Here is a 12,203-nt window from a genome sequence, read left to right as displayed (position 1 = left end):
GATGCTTATAATAGTATAAATCTTTAAATATAAACCGTTAAAGAATAAATTTACATAACTAGATAATTACATTTATTAATTACATTTATACACATTTATTCAAATAGTTGTAAAAATAATTTTAATTAAATATATTTTTATAAATAAATATAAGTTATGTGATAATTTTATAAATATATAATAATAATATATATACATATGTATATGTATAAGTTCAGTTTGGATTCAATTGAATTGGCTTTTAAAATTAAATTTGAAATTTGATCAAATCCAATAATTTTTTTTAGTTTTCAAATTGTTTGGTTTTTCGTTCTTTTTATCAATTATTTAAATTTTTGTTGGAAAGGGTTGGTTTATGAACGCTTCTAGTTTTTTTTTTTATATAAAAATCTTTAAGAGTAACTCTACATCTTTCTACAGCACTATTTTAATAATATTCATACTTATTAAATAAAAAAGTATTAGTAAGATATTAACTATATAATTTATTGAATATTTTCTTTATAAATTTTAAAAAATTATAAAAATATTGCATTACTTTTGCTAAGATGCTTTGTCAGTGTCAGTTTGTCACACATGACACCAAAAGTCTAAAACCCTTCGTGAAATTGAAGTTAAATAATGGATCTCTATTCGTTGGCTACTTTCGCACATGAACCTTTAATCCTTGGTCCCAAACCCAATTAGAAGCCACTTTATAATGCTGAATGAAATGGACCTTTGAAACTCAATATACACCCGAAAGTCAATGATTAAGATAACTTGGTAAAGGAACACCAATTAAAAGTTATCAAGAATCTTTATTTCTTTTACAAATGCTATTGTGGAGTCAATTTTTTTATATTCATATAGTACTTTTTTATTTATTATTATGGAGTCAATGTAATTAAAATAAAATGTTTCGAATACATTTTTTCTCTTCTGTTAAAAGCAATTTAATGATTTCACATAACAAAAAATCACAAATCACATGTAATTTTGGTGTCATCAGGAGAAATACCTGAGACTCTTATGGAAGATTTAACTAATTTTTCTCTCATTAGATCGACCCATCTTGAAGTAAAATAATATTTCTAATTACGATATATCCAAATTACAAATTAAATTTTAAACTTTGATTGAGGGATTAATTGTCGAATATTTATACAAATGACTTCTAGTTTAAAGTTATAAAATTAAGTTTAATAAAGTTAGTTTTATAATATTTAATGTAGTTGAGATGCATGTCCAAATTAATTTTAATCACATATTTTACATTGAAATAAATTGATTCTTCAAGTTATCTAAAGAGAGACACATGCAGGTGGGGATAAATTATATTATGTTGGATCTTTGTATTAGAAATTTGAGTTTAATATTGTTGCATTGATGGTATAAAATAATTTTATATTATTATCTAATCATAAATTATTATTGGTATAACTTTTAAGATAATTTTATAAAAATCAACAAACTTATCATTGATTTGTGATTGAATGATAATATAAATTTTTTTTTACACAGTCAATTTATAACTTTTTTTTCTCTTGAATTTATTTTCTTAATAATAATAATAACAAGTTGAACCTCATCAAATTGTAATATTTATTAAGAATAAGATAAACATAGAATTTTCACATCATAAAATTATATAAAAACCTAACATACAAAAATCCATATAGAAAAAAATGTAACAATTATGTAAATGTTACTCTCATTATAAAATTCTTATTGCATATTTTGGTTAAAAGAGGAATACTAGTGACACTCTCTCCTTATTACACTCTTCACTATGATTGGTTAGAATTTATTAGAAATCATCAATTTTGATAGATTTTACTTCTCATTTAATATAAATTATGAGATAAAATTATTAAATGAGAAGTTAAACCTATAAGAAATAATCATTTTCAATCAATTCTAACCAATCATTAAGAGAGTCTTAAAAAGAGAATATCATTAATGTTTGTCTTGGTTGTAATAGTGTGTGGAAACTAAATTCCAAATAACATGTTTGAAAATATCACGTCTAAATTATATGAAAAAAAAATAGGCACCCAATTTTAGAAATCAAACCAAAATTTGAAAATATCATGGCTAAATTACATGCATATAAACACATAGGTTCCATGATTATTTTATTTAAAAGTCAGACATAGAATCTACCCACAATAAGTCACTGAATCATATACATTAGGGTTTCAGCTGTTATCTCTCATACTAATATCATGGGTCAACCCAAGCTTGGGTAGAATATATTGCTTAAACACCATTCATTCCGAGCTTGAGCTCCTCTAAAGGCTTACCACTGAAAATTAAGTCTGAACACAATAGCTTGATTAGAAGGGTTCGATGAGGAAGTGACATTTGGATCGTACATTGAAACATATGCGCACACACATAGTAAAAGAAAAAACCGGTGGAAGAGTAAAAGAAAATGGTGGTGCAGAATAGAGCAATGAAATATAGGAACCCAAAGAATACAAGCCATTTTGTAAAATTCATATATTATTTTTTGTTCATTATCATGTAGTCAAATTAATTAAAATACAATGTTTCGTATAGATTTTCTATCTTATGTTAAAAGCAATATAATGATTTCATATAAAATAATCATAAATCACATGTAACTTAAGTTTTGTGTGTAATTAGGAGATACCATAGGCTTATATTTCACATTTAACTAATCCTCTTCTCGTTAGATTGATCCTTCTTGAAATAAAATGACATCCCTAGTTGTGACTCTCCATACTTAATTGAATCTCATATTGAATTTCAACCTTAATTGAAAGATCTAAGTGTCGAATCACTTGTGCAAATGACTTTTGGTTTAAAGTTATGAAATTAAGTTTAATAAAGTTAGTTTTAGATTATTTAATATAATTGAAATGCATGTCCAAATTAATTTTAATCACATAATTTAACATTAAAATAAATTGATTCTTCAAGTTATCTAGAGAGGCACACATGCAGGTAGGGATAAATTATATTATGTTGGGTCTTTGCATTTGAAAATTGATTTTAATGGCAAGTTATTACACTATAAAATAATTTTACATTATGATTCAATCAGAAATTTTCGGAAATTTTCGTAGGTACAACTTTTAAGATAATTTTATAAAAGTCATCAAATTTATTATTGGTTTTTGATTGAATGATAATATAAAATAATTTTACGCTAATTAGTTTATAGCCTTTTTTTTCTCTTGAAAATTTTGTATTTTTTCTTAATAACAATAATAAGTTGAACCACATCAAAATTTGTAAATATTTATTAAGAATGAGATAAATATAGAATTTTCACATTATAAAATTATATAAAAATCTAACATAAGAAAATCTAAATAATAAAAAATGTAACAGTTATGTTACTCTCACTGTACAAAGTTCTTATTGCATGTTTTTGGTTGTAATAGTGTTTGGAACTAAATTCCAAATGCAAATATCATGTCTAAATTGCATGCATATAAACAGACACGCAATTTTATAATTTAAACCAAAATTTTGAAAATATCATGGATAAATTACATGCATAAAAACATTTCAAATTTTGATAAATAATTCCTAAAGAACGTTTTCTCGTCAAAAATAATTATTCTAATTTGTATATTATATTTAGGTCGAGTTCTTCTATATTATACTCAGTTGAGAGCATGTACAAAAAAAAAATGACTTTGAGAGTTTCCTCTCAAATTCGATGGCCATGATTTTTCAGGTAAGGATAAAGACTAGGACAATCAAAATAATTGATAACCAACAACCTATCATAAGATAACACCAACCTCTAATGATTGTCAATACAAACATCCAACGGTTCTATATAACTTTTTGTCTGTATAACTTGATTAACGATTAAGAAGCACTTGCCTATCACCTTACCCTGGGCCCAGCCACATTCAATTATTACCTATTTCTCAACCTAAGAACCCAGTCCGTACGGTTATTGGCGATGGCTTCGTAGCCACATAGATGAAAGAGGGCCCAAATTTACAAACTGTTATTGGGCATGGTGTTTTCTAATCGAGGTGGCTTGTTAATGCCCATGTGTTGAAATTAGTGTGAGAAGTGTTACAGTGCCACAAAACAAATTAGTGGAGAAGGAGCAGTGTGTGTGATTGAAGGTATCCAATAGAAAACCCTGTGGCTATGGGGTTCTGTGTATTTGCTTTTTACACTTTCCAATTCCATTGAACGCGTTTCTTCTTCTTGTCCTACTACTTCAGACTTTGGACGTGACTAATAAACGTTTGTTGAAGTTGATGTAAATGGAATGCTCAGGTGGGTCTAGGTCTAGACTTTTCGTTGCAAGCAGATGACGAATATGCCAAAAGTTTTGAAAATGGTGATTACTTAATTTCGTATTTTACCATTGTTACATTGGTTTGAATGAAATTAGACTCATCTAAAAGAGAAAATAAAAGCTCATGTAATACTTAAATTTACATCTAATATTTTTATACCATATTCACATTAGTATGCAATAAAAATCCCTGCTGTTTAATGCAATATATATATATATATATATTCACACGCACTAGCACGTTGACAATGATACCATATAGCATTGGAAAGTCTTTTCCAAAACCTTCGAAACATGCATGATGCTTTTCTTTTTGGTGTTGTTAACTCTCACATAGAAGCCCGAAATTGAAAATCACAGTCAGCCCCACCACTCACCAGTATTTAATTATATGCACATTAAAGTTGTAAGTGGTCGTAGTGCCGTGGTGGAGCACCAAAAACAAAAATAGAGGGGGGAGTAAGAAAACTAAGCATATGCTGAAAATAGCTCAATGCGTTTACAAGGGGAAAACGCCAAGAACAAAAAGAATGGCTTCTGCTGTTGTTATTAGGAAAATATTTTGTGTAAAATGAAAGCGAGGCAATTTTTTTTTCTTTAATCATAAACAATTGTTTTTGACATATATAATGTATAATTATAAAGGATATTAAATATAATACTGTTGGCTAGTGACAAATATTAAAACATAATGTATAACTATAATAATAGAACTTAGAAAAGCAAGAAAATATGAAACTAGTAGTTGAACAAAACTCGTATACGTAAAGTCCAATTTTCAAAATCAAATTTGTCGGACGAGTGACCTACGTAAGCTACACACCAATCAAATTAGCACAGTTGTTTTCTCCGTTAACAACTTGTCAATTTCGCTCCCCCCAAAAAATAAACAAAAGTCACGAGACTTTGGTCACGCAACATCGATTAGATTAGCACAAACACACACATTCATGTACTATTATAGTATATGATCCAAAATGGCGAAGGGAAGTTTATAATTAGAACAAGATTTATATAAAACTAATCTTAATGGTTCATAATCAAACACCACATGATTTCTTTTCCATAAAAAGAATATAACTGATAACTTAGAGCGATCATCCTCATAGTTGCTGTCTCCCCCAAGAAACCTAATACTAATATAGCTTTAGCCTTTAAGTAGCTAAACACACGGTGACACATCCAAGTTTTCAGGTGGGTATCGCTGATTCATATTTTTAGGTATTAATTAAGGAATTAAAAAAAATAATAAATAATATAATTTTAAGCATTCTAATAATTTTTTAATCAATAACTTAAAAATAATAGTTAGCGTTTTCTTTTGAGAATAATAGAAACGAGGAATCCATGGGCTGAAATGACGCTACCACATCACGTCACATCACAGCGTCACAACCATCGCTGACGTGTCGCACGGAGAGGTCGAAACGTGGCGATATGCAATCATTGGAGGGTACGGAGGGAGCAACACGTGGCGCGAGGAGGGAGCGAACACGGTAGCCGGTAACCCACACGGCCTCGGGGGGCGTTAGGAGAGAGGCTGAGAGACCTCCCAGAAAGTTGCGCCCAAAATAATGGCCAGAAATCGACGCAAGATATAGCGGCCAGAAAGGCGACACGTGGCAGAGGAACCACGTGAGCATCCGACGTGGCACCCGCCCTACGCCGAAAATGATACGCCCACCAGCACTGAAAAGGATTGGGGGCACTTTCCGCATTTTTTTAAAACGGAAACAACTGAAAATAAGGGGAAGAAGAGATTTTACTATTGGTGGGAATCGGCATGAATGGCGAGGGGAGTGAAGCAATGCAAGTGGAGAAGGAGAGCTTGGTGTACATGTGGGGTTACCTGCCCGGAGCTCTGCCGCAGAGGACGCCTCTGTTGACGCCGCTTCTTGTTAGGGTTCCGCCCTCTGGTTACTTTTGGAAGGATGTCTGCGGCGGTGGTTGTGGATTCGCCATGGCTATCTCTGGTACCTAACTCTTTTTAATTTCCATTTTTCTTTTTTAATTTGAGATTTTGGGGGAAAAATGTTTCTTCTTCTTCTTTTTTTTTTTTTTTGCTGTGGTAATGGAAGTGATTGCTTCTCCGTTATATCTGTGTTGTTTTGTTTCTTTATATGTTGTTGAGAAGCTTGAAATGAGAACTTGGGATTTTGCATCTGTTGTCTCTTTCCATTTTAATGGAGTGAGAATCTAACCTCACTGGACTCCGTTCAGTAGCCGGAGCTGCATACTGATGTTGTTCTCGGAATAGTCCTTTTTGGTGTGTGTATGGTTTTGTTTGGACAAAATCCTTTTCCTTTTTCGATGAAACTGTGTGTCTCTCTGTGGGCCTAAACAATTTCCCGTATATTTTGAAGTTAGGTAACATCGGTACTGCTAAAGTTAATTTTGAATGTAACCAGCAATAATGCACTGAATTCCCTCATAATTAAGTGTGTTCAAGCGACAGTAGTATTAGGATTGATAGGGAAGTTCTCGTATGGTGCCTCTTTTAAAAATGAATAATTTTTTTTGCACCATAAGATGCGTCCAAATTAATTTAAACCATAGGTTTTACTTTGGAACTTGTGCAACAGCGGGAAGAACTGATTCTAGTGTTTTGCCTAATAGCCACTTAGTTTTTTGTTTGATTAAATTATTCTGTTTGAGCTTTTGTTGTTAAATGCTCATCTCCACCACAGGCTATTCTTATTCTTTTTTTTGTTAAGTTGGTTAAATATAAGAAGATGGGAGAAATTCGAACCAACAACCTCTGGCGCTCCCCTTCTCCTTTTAACCACCAAGTCAACCTTATAACACTTGAAGTGGTTTTACTTATTTTCGTCAATCTTTTACACTCTCACTTTGTTGGAACTTCTTATTGTATGTTCTTCTAATATGCTGGTATTTATGTTTATTGTTTAATGTCTTCAGTATGAGTGTAATTCTTTTATTTATTTATTAAATGTTATTGTATTAGTAATTAAGGTCAGCCTTGTTCTTTTTTATTTTGTTTTCTTTTGAAGGGAGTTATCCCAATGCATATCTCTCTGTTCTTCCCTTTTCTTATAACGTAAAGGAATCATCATTACTTATACTTTCTTCCTTGATCAGAGCCTGGAAAGCTCATAACATGGGGTTCAACAGATGATTTAGGCCAAAGCTATGTTACATCTGGCAAACATGGGGTAATGCATATTGCATAACCATTTAGAGTGGTACTGTTTTCTCTCGTTTCTTTTTCACTCAACTAACATTTTATAATTTATTTGTAAAGGAAACTCCAGAGCCTTTCCCTCTTCCAACTGAAGTGACTATTGTTAAAGCTGCAGCTGGATGGGCACATTGTGTTTCTGTGACGGGTAAGGTTTATTTACTTATCTTGCCTTGCAACGAAGGAACATAATGTGATTGAAAGGGGAAGGGATAAAGTCTAATTGAATTGGTAGTATTGTCCTGCTGGATAAATTATCCAAATACTTGCAAAATTTCACAATTAATTAATCCAAAATGGATTCTGGAGATTGTATGTCCATCATGTTTTCTTACTTCTGCCATCCTACATACCTGTTTTGTTGTTCCTATGCAGATTGTGGAGAAGTTTACACATGGGGATGGAGGGAATGTGTACCCTCTGGGAAGGTGTTTGGTGAATCATTAACTGGGGTAAGCCCTGAAAAGGATGTACCCAGAAGGCAAAGTTCATTCTTGACGGAGCAAGGTATGTTTGACCTCTTTGTAATGACCATTTGTCTACAGCTACCTCTCCCTCCCAGGAGGTGATCTAAGGTAGCCAAAGTGTACTAAAAGGAGCAAGAGGGGAACTGTTATGATATTGGATAGGGTGTTTGAGAACCTAAAAGGAAAAAGAAGAGTTTTTCCCCTTTATGATGAATGATAAAAAAAAGATACTTAGCCTTTATCTATCTAACTGATGTGGAGTGGTTTTGTAACAGTGAGCCCTCGTTCTCAAGGTTCAAAATCTACTGGAGGAACTGCCTCTGGTACCAGTGGAGAAGAAAGTTCAAAGAGAAGAAGAGTATCTTCAGCAAAGCAAACAGCTGAAACCTCATCATCTAGTGATGATACTCAGACTGCATTGCCATGTCTTGTCACACTAAATCCTGGTGTAAGGATAGCAAGTGTAGCTGCTGGTGGTCGCCATACCTTAGCATTGTCAGGTATTGACTTTATTATGAACTATTTGTCAACCTAGGTCTAAAATTTTATCTGTTATTTTCGTATATGATGTGATAATCTTTTGGTTGAAGCAGAACTTTTTGTGTTATGGAAGATCAGTTATGCAATCTAAGACATGTCATTGATTGTAATTTTCTGTGAGTTTCAGATATAGGACAGGTGTGGGGTTGGGGCTATGGTGGTGAAGGGCAGCTTGGTTTGGGTTCTAGAATACGAATGGTGTCCTCTCCTCATCTAGTTCCTTGTATTAATTCCTCTTCTTATGGTAAAGATATGGCTCGAGTAAGCATAAGTTCAGATGGGCAAAATTTCAGAGTTCCTGGAAGTTATATTAAGGGAATTGCCTGCGGAGGTCGACACAGTGCAGTAATCACAGGTAAATGTGTATCATGTATTCTATTCTGTATCTCAAGTTAATATCTTTCTGGACAGTCTGCATTAGTTTCTTTCTGGAACCAAAAGTCAGAATATCCACGTTCATTCGTAATGCTATTTTCCTAACTGGTATTGGTGTTTAGAAAGAGAAAAATAGTTCTACATTAGATGGTACAATTAGATCAGGAATTGTATGATTTGATGATGAAAGGGAGAAACTATATCCTAATAAATATGTGAAATATCTATGAACACTGAGTCTTTTTAGATGCTAGATTAAGAGTTGAGTAGTTAAAAAATTTACAATATAGAAATTTGGTCACAACTTCCATAATTGCTTATTATTTCCTAAAATTCTGCTCATCTAGTTGTGGTGAATTTTACAATTCATAATATACTGATATCCCAATGTGTTCCTCTTGAACTGACAGATGCTGGAGCTGTTCTTACATTTGGTTGGGGACTTTATGGACAGGTAATTTAAGGTGAACTTGGGATATCTTTGGATCTTTTTCTCTTCTCAAATTACATATCCTATTTGGCGTGTAAACTTTGTCTAGTTACCACCCACTTATTCCCTTTTCTTTTGTGGCTACCTAACTACATATATTGTTAACAACACTACACATGTAGAGCTTTTCCTTCCCTCAAAATTTCATCAGTGTTACCTGTAAATAATTTCCTCTCTGATGTGTTCTAATCTGTGCTAGTTTGCTTGGGCCTTCATTAGAAAAGCATATTCTGCGCTGATGAATCATTCTAGAGGCAGACCATTAAGTTCCTTTTAGGTGTAAACTATTGCTTAAGTTTGCACATCACCACATGTTTATTCTTGCTAGCTAATACTTCCCTGGTACTGTGAATTAGTAAAATGCAGCTGATCAAAATTGTGACTCTGTGAGCTGATTAGCCTAAGATTGCTTGAGGCTTCATTGCATTAGAATTAACTAAATTATACTTAAGAGTTTGGTCAGTTGAAATATATTCACCTTCTATATCATCAACTGTTAACCATTGTTTAGGATCAACATGTAGGTAAAGTAGAATATGGTGGGCAAAAGCAATGTAGATGTTGAAGATGAGGTTCACTCTAACAAGGGATAATATCTATTCTGTTACTTTACAATATTTATATTTCTATTCGCTCTCTTTGTTGTTGCATGCTAATGCTTGTTAATTATTCTAAATTAATGTCATCTTGTGTTGGAAAAGTGTGGGCAAGGAAGTACAGATGATGAACTGAGCCCGAGTTGCGTATCTTCCTTATTGGGTATTCAAATAGAGGGAGTTGCTGCAGGACTGTGGCATACTGTGTGTACATCTGTGGATGGTGATGTATATGCATTTGGTGGAAACCAGTTTGGACAGCTGGGAACTGGTGGTGATCAAGCTGAGGTATGCCCTTGCCATCCCTTAGATTTTCCTCTCTTGTCATTAACTTAAAAAAATCAAACATAATGATGTGATTATATTATTCACCAGTGCACTGTAACTACCAATATCATTATTGTTGTCACCTAAAGCTCCATAATGCATGTCATGTTCTTAGGTAGTTGAATTGAAGCATTCTGTGATGTTAATTTTTATCTTGAATTTTGAAGCAGACTATACCGAGGCTCTTGGATTGTCCGAGCTTGGAAAATGTGAATGTAAAGAGGATATCTTGTGGGGCTCGTCACACTGCTCTAATAGCAGGTATACTTTAACACACCGAACTGCTTATGGCATTTGCATAACCATGTAGGGAAATCTATCCTTCCAAGACTAAAGTCACTTTAATGCATAGCTAAATACTGCTAGACTTGAATACCTGCTTGATTTCTCAACTTCATCTCTTTTCTATAATAGAATCTGGAAGGTTTTATTGTTCAAATATTGACGGTGAACACTTAACATTATCCTTTTTCTTTCATAATTTATTCTTTAGCGCCTTTGCCCAAAAGTTTTGAGATTGCTATTTGTCCTTTAGTTGCATTACCTTTTGCCAATATAACTGATTGGAACGATAGAAAATAATAGAACAGGTAGTCTTTTTTTCTCTTTAAAAAATGTTGGGTGATGATGCTACTGTGAAATGGTGGTTAATTGGTGAAACATTCTTTAATCTTGTGAAGTCCACAGTGACATAGGTGGAAACATTGAAACGGAATAATCTTTGGGGAGGATTGACTGCAAATTGTTAGTTAGATGTAGTCTCTATAATTTACTAAGCCCACCCAATGAAAATATTTCTACCATAATGTAACTGAATAAAATGGCAAAGCAGGACTTCAAATTCAGACTGTGCATTACTGTTTTCTGCTTTCACAAGTCACAAACGATCTTCTTTTTGGCATTAGTCTTGGATACTTACGAGGCTAGTTACTAATCATGTTGAGCTCATCGATGCTGTATTTTGTTAGATGGAAATTTGCGTGTCTATTATTAATAGATTCTTATTAGCTCTCCCTTTTTTTTTCCCTTTTCAAGATAATGGAAAAGTCTTCTGCTGGGGATGGAACAAGTATGGACAGGTGCTTATATTGCATTACCATTTTTATGTGTCTCCTTTTAATTTCATATTTTAAACAATCAATATTGTTGAAATTTCTATCTGACCATTGCATATTTTAGCTGATACTTGTTTTTTGAATTGTTGGCATTCTTGGTACTGAACATACTATTCTAAGTTTTAATTTCTGAATGTGACAGCTTGGCCTTGGGGACGTGATAGACCGTAACATCCCTTCTGAAGTTACCATCGAAGGTTGTGTAGCTAAAAACGTTGCATGCGGCTGGTGGCATACTCTTCTTCTGGCGGAATCACCCACTTGATGTCATGTGGCTTTTCTCGAGACTCATGACCCAATTTTGTTAGTTAGCTGTTCTTTTGTTTGGTAAAAATCATATGAAAGTCCATATGCATATGTATATGTACATACATTAGTGGTATACATATGACATATGTATATATGCTTGTATTCTTTCATGGTGTGAATCATCATGACTGGCTCTAGCATTTAAACAACATCCAATAGAGATTTCTGGTTTGCATGGGAAGGAAAGTATTGGGTCCTTTTCATTCATGTAACATTATTCATCATAGTGTATATTTTCTTTTAATTGTATTAACTAACCAGTGTAATTAGATACCCTACAAGTTAGGTACTGTCCCCTGGCATGTAGTTGTATTTTAGGGGGTATTATGGGGTGGTTCTTTAGCTTTAGTATATATATCCATGCAAGTTCGTCTTTGAGGTCCATTTTAAATATGTATGGGCATTGATAAAAAAATTTCAAATGCAAACTCCAGTGTTTTTCTCAATTCTTCTATTCTGTTTTCGACCGACAATAGAAACTCAGCATAATATTATGATTTCAGGTA

At 32.9% G+C, this 12,203-nt stretch overlaps 1 protein-coding gene across 2 annotated transcripts; it reads left to right on the top strand.

Moving 5' to 3' along the window:
- The first annotated feature begins 5,863 nt into the window (after positions 1 to 5,863).
- On the top strand, positions 5,864 to 12,143 carry LOC114394657 (ultraviolet-B receptor UVR8-like). Of its 2 annotated transcripts, none has more exons than XM_028356325.1 (11): positions 5,864 to 6,252; positions 7,379 to 7,452; positions 7,542 to 7,626; positions 7,854 to 7,985; positions 8,221 to 8,445; positions 8,613 to 8,840; positions 9,271 to 9,314; positions 10,052 to 10,234; positions 10,441 to 10,534; positions 11,309 to 11,352; positions 11,531 to 12,143. In XM_028356325.1, the coding sequence occupies exons 1-11, from the start codon at positions 6,063 to 6,065 to the stop codon at positions 11,651 to 11,653; spliced, it is 1,422 nt and encodes a 473-aa protein (XP_028212126.1). In that variant the 5' UTR covers positions 5,864 to 6,062; the 3' UTR covers positions 11,654 to 12,143. The 2 variants fall into 2 exon arrangements, with proteins under 2 accessions (XP_028212126.1, XP_028212127.1); XM_028356326.1 differs by having other exon boundaries at positions 5,875 to 6,252; positions 10,444 to 10,534.
- Positions 12,144 to 12,203: the final 60 nt, after the last annotated feature.

Source organism: Glycine soja, chromosome 18, assembly GCF_004193775.1.
Source record: "Glycine soja cultivar W05 chromosome 18, ASM419377v2, whole genome shotgun sequence".
Classification (NCBI taxonomy): Eukaryota; Viridiplantae; Streptophyta; class Magnoliopsida; order Fabales; family Fabaceae; genus Glycine; species Glycine soja.
This window is presented reverse-complemented; position numbering and strand designations above follow the sequence as displayed.